The sequence below is a fragment of the Lynx rufus genome, unplaced genomic scaffold (genome assembly GCF_022079265.1).
Source record: "Lynx rufus isolate CCGP_SWC_20201006 ecotype Redwood Valley unplaced genomic scaffold, mLynRuf1.p SCAF_27, whole genome shotgun sequence".
NCBI classification, from domain to species: domain Eukaryota; kingdom Metazoa; phylum Chordata; class Mammalia; order Carnivora; family Felidae; genus Lynx; species Lynx rufus.
This window is the reverse complement of record NW_025814842.1, coordinates 6521878-6538405: the sequence shown is the minus strand read 5'-3', so window position 1 is coordinate 6538405 and position 16528 is coordinate 6521878. Positions and strand designations below refer to the sequence as shown.

The following is a 16528-nucleotide window of genomic DNA, read 5'->3' as shown; positions in this document are numbered from 1 at the left end:
AGTTGTTTTCAAATATTACAGAATGATGGTAATAAGAGCTAATATTTGCTGAATGCATACTGTGGACCAGGCACTGTGCCTTTAAGTGCTTTTCAATTTTATGGCACTTAATCCTTACAATGACCTTTTGAGGTAGATACTATCACTATCCTTTTTTGACACAGTGAGAAGTTATAATTCTTATACCATAAAGAAAATTTTGATTTTAATTTCTTATAATTCCTTTTACTTAATTCTCTTCCTAAAAAAAAACATTAATAGTAGAAACAAACATATAATCAAAACAAATTCTATCACAAAACCAGACCTTCAACACGTTTTTTTCCTGCCCACTTAAATAGGCAGGTAATCTCCATCATCCCAGTAATACTTTTTCTTTTATTCACATCTGCTTAGGCTAACTGTATTATTAGAATTCTCTCCCTTCCAACAAGTCAAAAAAGCTCATGGCTTTCTTTTTCCAGTGGCAAATTTGAAAAATCAGACTAGCCCAACACACCTCTTTGGTACTATTAACTGCCCTTTTCCAGAGAAGGCGATTATACGGGTTGGTACATAAATGGGTTTAGATTTGCTTTTTTCCTCTTTCCCCATTTCTTCTCCACATACATGATAAGCTTTCTGTTGATTCTCCTGATTTATTTCTGTATTTGACAGAGAACTGTGCTCCTCGCTCAGTGCTATGCCCAGCTGGTAAGTAATGCAATGGTGGGGGGTGGGGTGTAGACAAAAACACCCAATCAGGCAGATTTGGTGCTTTACAGATTCTTCAACCTTACCAGTGCCCTGTCTGGCATTCTACATTCCTAAGGATGGCTCCTTTCCCTGATCATTTTTCTCTTCAGCTACATCAAAATATCTCTCCACCGTGGCCCCCAAGATATATCACTGTTACTTAAAAAGTAGTGTGTATGGTATGCTATCATTTTTGCAAAAACTCACATATACACAGACTATGTTTAGAGATACAATCCAGAAACTGGCAACAGTCATTGCCTCTTTGAGGGAAACCAAAAGATTGAGGATCGGAGTAGGTGACTCACTTTTCACCTTATACCCATTCATACTATTGCAGAATGTTTTAGTACGTGCATGTACACCCTTTTCCAAACCAAAGTTCTCCACTGCACACGAACCTCTACTTCACCACTTCCTCCATCACCTGCTCATTCTCAACAGGTGACTGTCTCCTATTTCAGAGTCAAAGCTATCCACTCCAGTGCTCCTTGAACATCCTACAGCCGCAATCAAAAACTTGCTGGCAGCCTTCCTCTGTCATCCTCCCATTGCCTCTTGGTAGAAGAGGTGTCTCTCTCTCCCTGGCCGAGGCCAAGCCTTCCTTCTGGATCTTGGACCTCCTCATGCCATCCTGTTTTCCAGGGACTGCCCTCATCAATGATCTGTTCTTCCTTGTCTCAATGTTTCAAACTCACTCCTTCCTAGTTCTTTTCCAGTTGCATTTAAGTATGCTTAAAACTTTTCCATTGCGGGGCACCTAGGTGGCTCAGTCAGCTGAACGTCCAACTTTGGCTCAGGTCGTGATCTCATGGTTTGTGAGTTTGAGCCTCCTGCTGGGCTCACTGCTGTCAGTGCAAAGCCCCCTTCAGATCCTGTGTCCCCCTCTCTCTCTCTGCCCCTCCCCCACTTGTACACTCTCTCTCAAAAATAAACATTAAAGGGGCACCTGGGTGGCTCAGTTAAGCGTCCGACTTTGGCTCAGGTCATGATCTCACGGTTCGTGGGTTCAAGCCCCACATCAGGCTCTGTACTGATCACTTGGAGCCTGGAGCCTGCTTCGGATTCTGTCTCCCTCTCTCTCTGCCCTTCCCCCACTTGTACTCTGTGTGTCTCTCTCTCTCAAAAATAAATAAACATTAAAAAATAAACATTAAAAAAATCTGCCATTGACAAAGAAAACATACAAAACTAATGTATCCATCTAAGCGTGTACTCTTGCACTGATCAGCCCTCTTTCCCATTTCCTTCACAATGTTTTTGGAAGTTTATTTATGATAGCTTTCTCAAATTCCTTTGCAACCTACAAAGAAACTGTCTTTTGTTCCCCAATGTCCTGACACTCCTCAAAATGGCTGTTTCCAAGATACATCTATTTTTTTAAATCTCATTTCTGGATCTGATGGATACTTTTAAAACCTTGACCTTCTCTGGGTGCCTAGGTGGCTCAGTCAGTTAAGCAACCGACTTCAGCTCAGGTCATGATCTCACAGTCCATGAGTTCAAGCCCCACATTGGGCTCCGTGCTGACAGCTCAGAGCCTGGAGCCTGCTTCACATTTTTTGTCTCCCTTTCTCTCTCTCTGCCCCTCCTCTGCTCATGCTCTGTCTCTCAAAAATAATAAACGTTAAAAAATTAAGCAAAAAAAACCTTGACCTTCTCAAGGGTATCAGGAACACACTGGTGTGAAAATAATCTAATGCGGCCTTCCCAGAGATGTTATTAAGGGGGCAGAAGTCATCAAACATGTTCTTAATGTAGAAGAAGATACTAGAGTTATAAATATGTTGTAATGAACAAATAGATTTTTTAAAAAATCAGAAAGTACAAATTTAAAATTGCTTGGAGAATGGTATAAAAAAGAACTATATAGGGGCGCCTGGGTGGCTCAGTTGGTTGGGCGTCCAACTTCAGCTCAGGTCACGATCTCACGGCTTGTGAATTCAAGCCCCGCGTCAGGCTCTGTACTGACAGCTCAGAGCCTACAGCCTGCTTCAGATTCTGTGTCTCCCTCTCTCTTTACCTCTCCCCCACTCACGCTCTGTCTCTCTCTTGCCTTCAAAAATAAACATACATTGAAAATATTAAAAAAAAAAACTGTACCAAGTTCTGAAATCCTAAAACCCATTAAATCCCTGCAAAGTAACTGAAAAAGATAAAATGATACTACCAGACTGAAATTAGACAAGTGAGGCATTTAATTTAAAGAGACTGAAAAAGTATTTGCATTACATATAACATATGTGCCGCATAAATAATTCCTTGAGATGAAAACCCCCAAGATGTGAACAGATAAAGCCACAGAGGGCCAGTACAAATAAGTCAAAATACAAATATATATCACTAGTATTAGAAGAAATGTAAAATTTAAAAAAGCAGAAGTCAATTTTGCTTATTTTTTAAAAAGTTTTTATTTTTGAGAGAGAGAGAGAACATGCGTGTGAGCAGGGAGGCGCGGGGGAGGATTGTGGGGGGAGACAGAAGGCCTGAAGCAGGCTCTGTGTGGACAGCAGAGAGCCTGATGTGGGGCTCGAACCCACAAACCATGAGATCATGACCGGAGCTGAAAGGAGACGCCTAACTGAGCCACCCAGGCACCCCAGTTTTACTTTTTAAATAAAAACCTGTAAGTGAACTAAAACCCTTATGACAACATAAACTGGTATAATGCTTTTCAAAAGAAACTTGGCATTATATGCAGCACCCGGCTGGCTCAGAGGATGGTGTGACTCTTGATCTCAGGGTCATGGGTGTGAGCCCCACGCTGGATGTAAAGATTACTTAAATAAATAATAAACTTTAAAAAAAAAAAAGGAAATTTGGCATTATATATGTCTTTCATCTAAAGTCTACTAGAGTGCTTGATATATAGTGGTTCTTCTAAAAGAATTCATTCGAAAGCAGAAAAGCCGTTAGTTTCAAAATGCTTGCCACAGTGCTGAAACTTTTATAATTGCTCTAGGCAGCATAAAAGAGGATCAGTTTCCAGGATCGTCATTTAGGAACAGGTTCAAAATCTCATTTGGGACACAAATTCAAGAAGGGATGGGACATGTAAAATGTAGATGCCAAGGTGAACATCATGAAATGGGCACCAGTGATCTGAGAATGGAAATGGAGTGAACAACTAGCCACCTGTGCCTTGGAGAAAAGTCACTGTAATACCTACAGAAGAGCCTTGAACAACACACGTTTGAACCGTGCAGGTCTACTTATACATGGATTTCTCTTGATAAAAACAGACCCTGAATGTATTTCTTCTTCCTTATGATTTTAATAACATTTTCTTTTCTCTGGCTCACTTTCACATAAGTAAACATGGTATATGATACATAAACTATGCAGTAAGGCTTCAGGTCAGCAACAGGCTCTGAGTAGTTAAGTTTTGGGGGAGTCAGAAGTTATATTCAGACTTTCAACTGCATGGGGGGTGGACCTAACCCCATGTTGTTCAAGGGTCAAATATACTCTAATAAATGGCCATTCAGCAAAGTCTGAGATGTTTTTGCAAGTGAGAAGTATTCAGTTAGAATTATTCAATTTGTCAAGGAATAGAGTACAATGACTACTACAAATTTGTTAAAACGCAAAACCTGTTAGTATTGAGCTCTTTTATTTTAAAGCACTAAAAAGAGAACATTTGCTGGATTCTAAATACTATCCCCTAAGTATCATCAGACTTCAATCATACCCTAATTAAGATGGAAATAATCAGAATAAGCTGAATAAGAAAAAACAAAAAACCAGGAACACTGATTTACTCTTTCACAGAAAAAAATAAATAAATAAACAAAGTCATAGTAATTAAAACATACATGCTTTTATACGATGTGCCAGAAATACTCTTTGTAACAAAATGAAGATGTCCTAATCCATGCAGATGAAATAATTCTTACCCATGGAAGGAATACTCCCATAATTCTCCTTCCTGTCATCCCTATAGAGTGACTTCTGAGACTGGTCCAAATGTCCCCATTCCTCCAGGATGAAGGATACAGCCACATCAGCCACATCTTCAATTTTCACCAACTTCTGAAACATGAGATCTCCACTAAATTCCCATTCCCTATGTGCAAATTTGGCGTGAGGGGAAGAAGTGGGAGCATGAAGGGAAAAAACAGAGGAGGGACTGTGCTTCAAAGAGGAGAGGGGCACATGGGGTGGAACAGGAAGAGACATTCAAGTAGGAACCCAAGATGGGCCCAGTCTGTAGTGAGAGACAGAACTCCTGATAAAGAGTCAGGATTAGGGCAGCTCCTCGTCCAAGAACAGACACGGGTCCTCACTGCGGGCACTGGGACGCCGGCTCACCTGGGACCCAGCTGAGAGAAGTGAGGCTGTCAGCTCCTGGCTGTCCTTCAGGGGAAGGGGAGGAACTTGGAGAGCAGGTAGGGCTGAGGGGGGAGAAAAAGAGGTGTCAGAATATCTTTACCCAGTTCCAATTGCCAGCATGTTCCACTTTTGCTCAAGAATCCACAATGGGGCCCTGCTGCAGCAAGGCCAAATGTTTCTACTTGGCTCTCAAGACCCTCTACATTGTGGCTCCTCCCACACCTAACGACACTGACCCTTCCCCCAAAAAAACTAGACTCCCTGCTCTGGTCAGGCTAATCCCTGCTGGTGACCTCAGACTGTGCCGTTCACCTATAAGGGATTCAATCTGCTCTGCCAAGATCAAATCTGGTCATCTCAAAGAATAACCTGTCCCACATCTTTGTGGAGCTGAAACACTAGTGAGAGCCCAGGGCTTCTCAAATTTTAATGTGCAAACAAAATCACCTGGAGGTCTTGGTACAGGGCAGATTGGCTCAAAAGTTCTGGAATGGCCCCCATATTCTACGCTTTTAACAAAGCCAGGTGATGCTGGCGCTGCTTCCTGGGCCACGCTTTCATTAGCAAGGCCTTAGCCCACATTCTCTTCCTTCAAGAAGTTACCATGGTCGATTGATAGCCATTTAGTGTGCACTAAGTCATGTGTTATAAGAATAGGCAGACGGGGCGCCTGGGTGGCGCAGTTGGTTAAGCGTCCAACTTCAGCCAGGTCACGATCTCGCGGTCCGTGAGTTCGAGCCCCGCATCGGGCTCTGGGCTGATGGCTCGGAGCCTGGAGCCTGTTTCCGATTCTGTGTCTCCCTCTCTCTCTGCCCCTCCCCCGTTCATGCTCTGTCTCTCTCTGTCCCAAAATAAATAAAAAACGTTGAAAAAAAAATTTAAAAAAAAAAGAATAGGCAGAAAACAATTCTTGCCTTCCAAAAACTTCACTGTCTAGCAGGGAATGCAGACACATAAACCTTACTTACTTCCTCCTCAGGGTAAAAGTGTTATACTTGAAATTCACCCAAGTTCCTATAGAAGCACAGAGGCAGGGCACCTACGGAGTGGAGAGTGGGAGGTGGGAGCATCAGGAAAGCCTTTCCACAGAAGTGACTCTGGGAAGTAGCGGGGGCGGGGGGGGGGGGATGGTTAGGGTGTTGAGGGTGCTTTCCAGGCAGAGTGAACTGCATGTGCAATGCCTGGAGGATTTGATCTCTAGATGGTGGTGACCTTCTGACCCCCTGCTGTCACCTCTGCTTGTTCTTTGTCCAAGATTCATGGTGCATACGATCTCATTGTCTATGTATGCCCTGATTTGGACAGACTCACCTAGTATAAACCTTCAGCCTGACAGTTTGGACATTGCTATGGTTTCCCTGATCCCAAAGATGTATGTGCTTATGTAGCTTGCTTCCGTCCAAGAACTAGGAAGTAATGGGCAATGACACAAAAAGGACATAATGGTTAAGAGATGAAAGCCAGAAACCAAGATGGCATCTGAAACCAGAAGTGTGGCTAAAGAGTCAAAGTAAGGGGCGCCTGGGTGGCGCAGTCGGTTAAGCGTCCGACTTCAGCCAGGTCACGATCTCGCGGTCCGTGAGTTCGAGCCCCGCGTCGGGCTCTGGGCTGATGGCTCAGAGCCTGGAGCCTGTTTCCGGTTCTGTGTCTCCCTCTCTCTCTGCCCCTCCCCCATTCATGCTCTGTCTCTCTCTGTCCCAAAAATAAATAAACGTTGGAAAAAAAAAAAAATTTATAAAGAGTCAAAGTAAGACTTGAAGAAAGGGATGAATGTAGTCTATACTCAAACAGCAATTTTGATTTTAAGTATTACAATTGGAATAATTATAATAATTACATTCCAAACAAATACACCGATTTTATGAAGTTTCTATGAAAGCTTCTGTTTCTTTAGCTTTTAAGCAAATGACTTTGCCCCTCTCAAGCTCAACTTAGTCCCAGGGCCTGGAAACCAGCCCTTGGTGCTCTCAAAGGCATAAGGAATCCAGTGTGTAAAAATCAAAAACCAAAACAAACACAAAACAAACATAGCAATTTTGTCAGAAGGCAGACACTGGCCAAAAAAAAAAAAAAAAAAAAAAAAAAAAGACACTGGGGCTGGCTAACAGGGCAGAGGAGAGAAGCAGCTCCTAGAACAGAAGGTATGATGAGACGCTGCCAGTAGAAGGAAGAGAACAGTATTTTCGGAGGACAGGAGTCTGCACCTGGGAGGGACTCGTGGAAAGGCAAGGGCAGCCCAGCTCAGAAAGGTACAAGTATAAATTTGGAGCTGACTGCTGGGGTTAGAACCCCAGCTCTGCCACTTAACAGCTTTGTGACCTTGAAAGAATTACCTCACCTTTCTAGGCTTCAGCTGCTTCATTTCTAACATGAGTATAACAGTCGTAGCTATTCCACTGGGTTAGTGCAAGCATTAACCCTTGATATGCCAACTAGGTGTATTAGACACAATTTGGGATTGGGGGTTTCTTTTTTGAACAGTTTTAACTATTTTTAAAGACTAGAATTACATGACTTATTTCTTTAGAGGTCTACTAAAGAACAAAATGAAAATTTATCTTAGTATTATTAAAAAAGAGAATAAACCTGGGGCGCCTGGGTGGCTCAGTTGGTTAAGCGTCAGACTTCAACTCAAGTCATGATCTTGCAGTTCATGGGTTCGAGCCCCACGTAGGACCCTGTGCTGACAGCTCAGAGCCTGGAGCCTGCTTCAGATTCTGCCTCTCCCTCTCTCTCTGCCCTTCTTCTGTTCATGTTCTGTGTCTTTCTCTCCCAAAAATAAATAAACATTAAAAAAAACAGAATAAACTTCATTCTGTCTTGTAATTTCTATATGGATCCATTGGACTCTTCTACACATTTAGGGTAGATTTTGAGATCTGAGTGATCTTATTTTCCTTATATCATAAAACATTTTTCTAATTCATCATCCTATGAATTACCACATGTTTACTAAATATTACTCATTAATTATTCCCAATGATAGCAAAAAAACTAAAATAATGAGAAAATAGAGGAGAATAAAAGAAATACTTAGGATGATGTAATAGTGAAATAAATCATCATTCTTCACTATTCTCCAAGTATTAAATTCACTGCCCAGGGCTTTGCATCATCATCAAGAAGGTATAAGACTTTGACGCCTGTTTTTAGCTCTCACTGAGGATGACTGAAAATTCAGAATTTTTCATTTTCCACCCATATCAGCAAAGAGAAGAAAATGTGCAGCAGATAACATTGCACTTTTAATAGATGAAGTAAGAAGACAATATGAAGAACAGAGAAGTACATGCTACACAATAATGACGAAACTGAACCCAGAGGGGAAATCTTCGAAGGAGTCTACAAATACTATCAGAGGTAACTTTTCTCAAACATAAGAATTAACAATAAACACTAGATTTTGAAAAGGAAATATGACATTCTCACCAAGCGAATTATTCAACAGGAAGGACTTCATCAGGCCAAGATTTTGCAACAAGACCCTGGACCATCCCACTTTGCTAAAGCGACAGTATTCATTTTGCTAAAGGGATAGTATTGTGTGACAGTGGTCTTTCATTTTTTTATGTTTCTATTACCAAAATGTACTTGATATAAAAAGGTTCAGTTCTCATTAAAAGTTCCTTAAAATTATTTTTTATTAGCCTTTGATTCTTCTGTAAATGATCTGTAAAATGACATATATACGTATGTACGTAAGTGTGTGTATACAGGTGTGTGTGTGTATGTATATATAATATAAAGGATCCATTGGCCCCAGATGGTAAACGGTGAAGACTACTTTTTCTGGTAAACAGAAGGTTTAATGAGTTCCCAAAGGTAAAGCAGTTGGAACACTTGCGGACACGTAGTAAACACTAACGTAAGTGATTCCTGCTGCTGCTGTTTCTATCATCACTCCCACACTGAAAGAAAAGCTGGAAAAGGTCAGGGCCCTGGAGCATGTAAAGTGAAAGGCCTGACCACTAGAGGGAGCCAAGAAAAAACCCAGGGGCCAAACCTGGAAATACAGGTTCATGACACTTTTCTCCACAATTCTGAAATCCCAAAGCTCCAAATACCAAAAGCCTTCCTTTCAGTAAGGTAGACACTGAACTAATTTGACAGAAAAACCTGACCAGAACTGATGTGAAGCTATTTAAAGTCTTGATTTAATCCCCTTACTTACACATTTCACTAGCGAAATACTAATGTGCGTGACTGTGGAGTCCCACCTCAAATCCCGCTGGTACTGTAATGTACGGTATATAAGTCATATTCCCTTACTAAATCGGAAAGTTTCTGAATCCTAAAATATATCTCATAGCAAGGGTTTGGTTAGGGTTATAGACCTGTGGACACATACCATAAATAAGATACTTGGCAGTTCACTTTTCTTTCTTCACATGTTTAATACAAGTTGATAAAATTGAGAGGCGGGGAGGGAAGGAGAGAAAGACAAGGAGAGAACAAACGCTCTACAGGTCACGGTAAGCAACTGCTTGAAGTAAGACTTCAAGGTGGGTGAATGAGCAGCCAGAAATGAATGGATGCAATTAGAAACTGGAGAGCCGTTCTTACATAAGCAGTGAGATAACAAAACGTGTGCAGAGTTGGAAAACTGCTGTAAAACAAGTATGACACTTTTGTAAAAGACTTCTGTAGATCTTCTGACAGTGCCTGTACTTAGAACTGTCGTCATCCGCATTACGGCTTTCAAACAGAACCGCATCCTAGCCGTCCTGCAAGCTCACTCTCTCTGCATGCCAGGGACTCAATTCTGGGTCCCCAGCCCTTCCCAACCTCACAGTGCTGCCAGATGCAGAAAGGCCACCCGCCCAAAGTCTCGCTCATACAGATACCGCTTACCCATAAGACCAGGATGCCCGCTCTCTAGCCCCATCTGTTCCACTGAATCGTAGGTCCTCACCATTTTCCTCCAGAAGATGAGGCTTCTGAGGCTCCTGTTCAGATGGGGGGTCCACAGACAGGAGCTGGTGGCTGGGGGACTCCTGAACAACTCCAGGTGGTACCATCTTCTGAGGAAGCACTTCAGGACACACCACGATCTGACAAGCACAATCACACCAATCAGCACACTGTAGAGAAGGCTAAGAAAGAATCCAGTAAATTCACACTATTCTTCCATTCACTCCTTTGCCAAATATACAATGTGCATTTACAACGAGCCAGACACTGATGGCTTAAGCCATGACAGTGGCTTAACAAACACAGTTTCTTTCCAGTCAAAGATGACTTCCATTAAACATATCAATGCACAAATAAATGCATGATTGCAGACTGTTACATGTTAGAAAGGAGAAGAAAGTAGTGCCCTAATACATAACAGATGAGAACCTACTTTAGAGAAGGCGGACAAGGAAGGCTTGTCCGACAAAGTGTCACTGAAGTAAACAGCTCCAGGGCAAAAGAAGCCTGCCAGGGGAAAAGTAAGAAGTGCTCTGGGCAAAGAGAACAACATAAGCAAAGACTCTCAAGTAGAAGATAGGTGTGTGATGTGGTCAAGGAACCGTAAGAAGGCCAGGGTAGGTCAAGTTTACTGAAGAGGGGAGAGAAGTGAGAAGTCAAGTTGTCAAGGTCAATATAGAGCTCAAGAAGCCACACTCAGTTCCGTAGCAGACCAGGTTCAAGACAGACCAACACTAAGACAAGAGCTGGTTCCTGTCCAGCATGCTAAGTAAGTACTCCTTGTTTCTGTTCTGGGCTCTTGCTCGACCCTAGGGGACACGCAGTTACTCTGCCACAACCCGTCTCCACAATCCGTCTTTTCTGGAAGTTACTAACTCAGCAGCATCCTAGCAGGTAATAAGATCCTGCATTGAGACAGAATTGCCACCCCCCTCTCCCCCTCCCTTAGGTTTCAAAGCACTTTAAATTTTAACCCTCTTGGCACTGGCGAAATGTGGTACGGGAGTTACATTAAGAGGCGGCAGCAAAACAGTTGTGGCAAAGATCACTCTGCGTGGAAGTGTGTGTGTCCTTGTGGAGCCGCTCAGAATAAGAGTTAAGATGATGCCAAGCATGTCGCAGGGCACGTCAGCACCAAAGAAGCAAAGCAGCCCTTCAGGTCCCCTGAGACTGGGACACAGAAACCAAGGAGAAGGGTAAAGTTTAAAGCTTGGGAAAAGGGCCTGCCAGAGACAGTAACTTCCTGGAGATAAAGTTGAGGAACAATGTTGGGGACACAGACAGCAGACAAAGAGAAAGGCAAACAAAGCAAGCCATGGAAGTCCTTAAGAAAATCCCCTCTATGGGCCTCAAATCCCTGATACCAATAAGAATTTTTTTTTTCTCTGTGTCCTTCCAAAGATGGGCTGTATATCACAATTAGAGGTAAATGCATATATCTGCTGCAAATCTTCTACTTAAAAAATACTTCTTGTTTTTAAGCGTACTTTTGAGTATTTATTACTATAAAAAAGCAGGGCAAAGTTTCTTTATTAATATCCCAAATTAGGCTTAAAAAAGAAGCAACTAGATGTCACCATGAACTTTTACTTTCTGTCCTGACAGAACAGAAAGATTCAGACATTCCCATCTGGAGGACATTCGGTACAGCCAAGGGTCTGGCTGAGAGTCAGGAAAAATTCCCTCTGCTGCCCACTTCCCTCATGGAGTGAGCTGAACCACTTGAAGAGCTTGAGAATGTCCTGGAATGTTAACGTACCCCTTACCCAGAGATAAAGAGTAATGAGATTGAGACCTTACACCGAAGCACCATGGCTCTAAAGAATGATGGAAATTTAATTAGCTTCAAACTCTTGTGACCTCATGATTTTGTTTCTTTGTTCTAACAACAATAACAACAACAACAACAACAACAACATTAAAGCTTAAGAGAGTGTGACCCTAGCAACAAGAAGGTAGAGGGTCAAGTTAAATGAGTAAGAAAAGACAAGAAGAGGTAACAACATAAAGCTATTGATTCTCCCTAGGGGCACCTGGGTGGCTCCTTCAGTTAAGTGTCCGACTTCCGCTCAGGTCATGGTCTCACCGTTCGCGGGTTTGGGTCTCACGGTTCGTGGGTTCGAGCCCCACGTCGGGCTCTGTGCTAACAGTGCAGAGCCTGGAGCTTGCTTCAGATTCTGTGTCTCCCTCTCTCTCTCTGTGCCCCTTCCCACTTATGCTCCCTCTCTCTCACTTTCAAAATAAATAAATATTAAAAAAATATTTTAGGGGTGCCTGGGTGGTTCAGTCGGTTAAACGTCCAACTTCAGCTCAGGTCATGATCTCATGGTTCGTGGGTTCGAGCCCCGCATTGGGCTCTGTGCTGACAGCTAGGAGCCTGGAGCCTGCTTCGGATTCTGTGTCTCCCTCTCTCTCTACCCCTCCCCTGCTCACACTCTGTTTCTGTCTCTCAAAAATAAATAAATGTAAAACAAAAATGTAAGAAAAAAATTTAAATAAAGATATTGATTTTCCTTAAATTAACATAGGATTTACTGCAACCCCAACAACAACAACAAAAAAACCCAACAGGATTTTTGGAGTGCTGAAAACTACATTAGTAATTCTAAAGTTTATAAGGAAAAAAAAAATATTGAAAATATTTGGAAGGAGGAAGAGTAGCCCTACCACATATCAAAACCCTTTACAGAGCTCAAGTAATTAAAATACTGATAGGTGAACAGATAATAAGATCAACAAAACAATTAAAAGAACATAAGTAAATTCAGGGGCGCCTGGGTGGCTCAGTCGGTTAAGCATCCAACTCTTGATTTTGGCTCAGGTTGTGATCTCATGGTTCATGGGTTCAAGCCCTGCATAGGGCTTTGCATTGACAGCATGGAGCCTGCTTGGGATTCTCTGCATTCTTCTCTCTCTGCCTCTCCCCTGTTCACACGTGCCCACATATGCTCGTGCTCTCTCTCTCTCAAAAATAAATGAACATTAAAAAAAAAAAGGGCCGTGAGTAGACCCAAATGCATGCAGAAATCTGGTATGTAATAAAGACAGCATTTTAATTAGAGTGAGGAAAAAAGGGATTTCTCTACAAGTTGCTGGGGCAACTGGACAGACATCTGGGAGAAAAAAGTTGTAACCATACCAAACACCATGCACCAAAAAAAATTTTTTTTAACTTGAGAAGAGGCTATTAGAAAATTTTCTTATGATGTTTTAGTGGAGAAGGCCTTTCTAAGTATGGCACAAAACTCAGAAACCATAAATTAAAAGATATAAACAGACCACATAAAAATAAAAAAAACCATGCAAAAGTCTCCATAAGCAAAGATAAACAAGGTGGAGAAATAAACTTGCACCTCAGATGACAGACACAGTGCTTACTTTTCAAATAGGCAAATAATGTAAACAGATAAATCACAAAAAAGGGGACACACACAGGGCGCCTGGCTGGCTCAGTCGGGGAACATGTGACTCTTGAACTGGGCATTGTAAGTTCATGTTCAAACCCCACATTTGTTGTAGAGCTTAATTTTCAAGAAGGAAAAACAAGGGTACACATGTAACCCTTTAAAATATATACTGTGGTTGGGGCTCCTGGGCGGCTCAGTCAGTTAAGTGACCGACGTTGGCTCAGGTCACGATCTCATGGCTCTTGAGTTCAAGCCCCACATCAGGCCCTGTGCTGACAGCTCAGAGCTTGGAACCTGCTTCGGATTCTTTGCCCCCCCTCTCTCTCTCTCTGCCCCTCCCCTGCTTGGGCTCTCTCTCTCTCTCAAAAATGAATAAACTTTAAAAAATTAAGAAACATATATATGTGTATATACATATACATATTCTGTGGTCAAACTCACTCATAATATGAGAAATGCATATTAAAATTTAACAGAAGTAGAATGTTGCATCTTTCAGACTGGTGATGACAAAAAGTTGGGCAACATCATGTGATCAGGCTGTGAGCAAAAAATTTCTCTCACACCCTGCAGCTGGGACTAAAAACTGGTATAACCTCTCTGAAGGGCAACTTCTCAACAGCTGTCAAAATTACAAATGCACATAGTCCCTGAGCCAACAATCTGACTTCTAAGCATTTATTATTCTACAGTTAAGGATGAACATAAAGGACAGTCATTGTAGCAAAATTTACGTTCAGAAACAATCTAAAGGAATGACCTAAATGGCCTTCACCAGGAGTTTGATTATGGTACATCCATCCACACGATGGAATATAAGCAGTCTCCGGGAGTGAGGCAGGTCTGTTTGCACCAACATGGAACAAACCAAGATATAAACAAATAGCAAGAGGCAGAAGTACACAGTGATTTAAACCACATCTGTGGCTTTTTAAAGCATATTATCCACACGTCCACTTATACATACAGAAGAAAGTAGATCTCTGGAAGGATATACAGGTATCAGGTGACAGTGGTTGCCTCTGAAGAGAACTAGGCAGCCAGAGAAGGAGAGGCGGGAGGAAACTTACTTTTCATAACAAACTTATGCACCTTTTGAATTTTGTATCATGTCAATCAAAAGATAAATACAGTAATTTTAAAAATAAGTTAAATCGCAGACTGTCTTCTCCAGGTTAACACACTGGATACTGCTTCTCTTTGCTGGAGTGGCAGGAAATCTCCACAGTGTACCTAATCCCAGGAGAACAAAAGAATATGAATGAAGCACCAGAGCGCTAAGAATCTCACCCCTGCTCAGCAGCAACTTAACTCTCTTCCTCTCCTTCCTCATTGCTCTAATGTCTCCTCTTCCACTCACCTGTTGTCTGCGTTCCTCTAGCTCTCTCTGTATATTTTCTACCACAGCCACGGCCTCTTCTCCACTTTCCGGGTGATGTTCTCTCACCCAGGTCTGGAACTCTTCCGGTAGGATGGTCAGGAACTGCTCCAGCACCAGAAGCTCCAGGATCTGCTCCTTGGTGTGCAGCTCGGGCCTCAGCCACTCGCAGCACAGCACCCGGAGCTGGCTCAGGGCCTCCCGGGGGCCTGATGCCTCATGGTACTGGAAGTGCCTGAAGCGCTGGTAAAAAGTCTCAAACACTGGAGGGTTGTACTGTTGCATCCAGGTACAGTCTTCTTCTTCCACCTTCACTATTAGAAGGTCTTCTTGCTCCTGTGAAGTCTCAGCAGGAGGGTCTAAGTCTATAACTTCCCCAGACTCTGTCATTATCATTCCAACTCAGAGGGATGTCTCTCCAGGTTAGCTGTGTCACACAGATCAAATCTGGTTTCTGCTCTTTAAAATCTTCTGAAGGGCAGTTTCATTAGCGTGCAACCTACTGATACATTAGAAAGCATTATTAGCAAAGAGATGACAAAGAGGTCATCTCTACTAAAGATGACCACTCAACAGAGTAATTTACTTTAAAATATAGACAAGATATGGGGCGCCTGGGTGGCTCAGTCGGTTAAGCGACCGACTTCGGCTCAGGTCATGATCTCACGGTCCATGAGTTCAAGCCCCGCATCGGGCTCTGTGCTGACAGCTCAGAGCCTGAAGCCTGTTTCAGATTCTGTGTCTCCCTCTCTCTCTGCCCCTCCCCTGTTCATGCTCTCTGTCTCAAAAATAAATAAACGTTAAAAAAATGTTAAATAAAATAAAATATAGACAAGATAGCTGTCATTCCACCCATAAAATAACTACTAATACAGAACATTTCCAAAGTTTAAAAAATTTAAATAAGAGGCGCCCCCGGGGGGCTCAGCGGTTAGGTGTCAACTCTTGATTCCAGTTCAGGTCATGATCTCACAGTTGTGAGATGGAGCCTGACGACCGGCTCCGAGCTGAGTGGAGCCTGCTTGGGATTCTCTCACTCCCTCTCTCTCTGGCCCTCCTCTGCTCATGCACTCGCTCTCTCTCAAAATAAACAAGTAAACATTTTTTAAAAACGTAAAGAGCAACAAAACTCTGACATCAGGTCTAACCAAATACAATTTTAATGGTGAAGAGCATTAAATTTCATATAAATAACAGGACAAGACTTACTACTAAGTAGTCCAGACGCAGTCTTTCCTTTTGACTACAAGCCAAACTTACAACACGGGTCAAAAATATTATGGTCAAAACTGGTCCTGTCCTTCATGCCACAAGAGCATGACGGACCAACAGGAGACTTCATTGGTTCCGAAGAGAAGCTGAGTTACAAGTACAGATTGGGACCTGTATTCCTCTGAATCGCCCCTGACCCCAAAGACACGGAAAACGGGCCGGTCAAGGTTAGACACAGGATACCCGTCTGGATACAAAACCCATTCTCTTCCCTCAAGGCACCAGTCCCAGGGAGCTCTCCTGGAAGACCAAGCTCTCGCAGCAGGTTGGGAAGATAGGGTTCTTCCTACAAACGGAGAGAAAACCGAAGCCTACACTTCGCAACACTTCCTCGCCGGAAGTAAGCAAGTCCAAGCGTTCCCTGTCCAACGGAGTCGAGCCATCAATCCCACCGCCGAGAGCACTTCCGAGTCCTCTCTAGGAATCCCGGAGGTCCTCGCCTCGCAGCAGGCGGGAGCTGCCCGCCCCAGGCCCCGCCCCGGAGCGGCTGTGG

The 16528-nt window shown here is 42.8% G+C and overlaps 1 protein-coding gene across 6 annotated transcripts in view; it reads right to left on the bottom strand.

Moving 5' to 3' along the window:
• ZKSCAN5 (zinc finger with KRAB and SCAN domains 5) overlaps positions 1-16500 on the bottom strand; it is a 30068-nt gene extending 13568 nt beyond the window's left edge. The window contains exons 1-5 of one of the 6 annotated variants that reach the window (XM_047089249.1): positions 15973-16500; positions 14746-15265; positions 9980-10118; positions 5047-5129; positions 4632-4767 (exon numbers count right to left, since the gene is read on the bottom strand). In XM_047089249.1, coding sequence (XP_046945205.1) covers positions 4632-4767; positions 5047-5129; positions 9980-10118; positions 14746-15159 — 772 coding nt within the window. In that variant the 5' untranslated portion in view covers positions 15160-15265; positions 15973-16500. Of the gene's footprint in view, positions 1-4631; positions 4768-5046; positions 5130-9979; positions 10119-14455; positions 14564-14745; positions 15266-15972 lie in introns of those variants that run through there. The other 5 variants (XM_047089250.1, XM_047089254.1, XM_047089253.1 and 2 more) reach the window with 5 other exon arrangements.
• Positions 16501-16528: the final 28 nt, after the last annotated feature.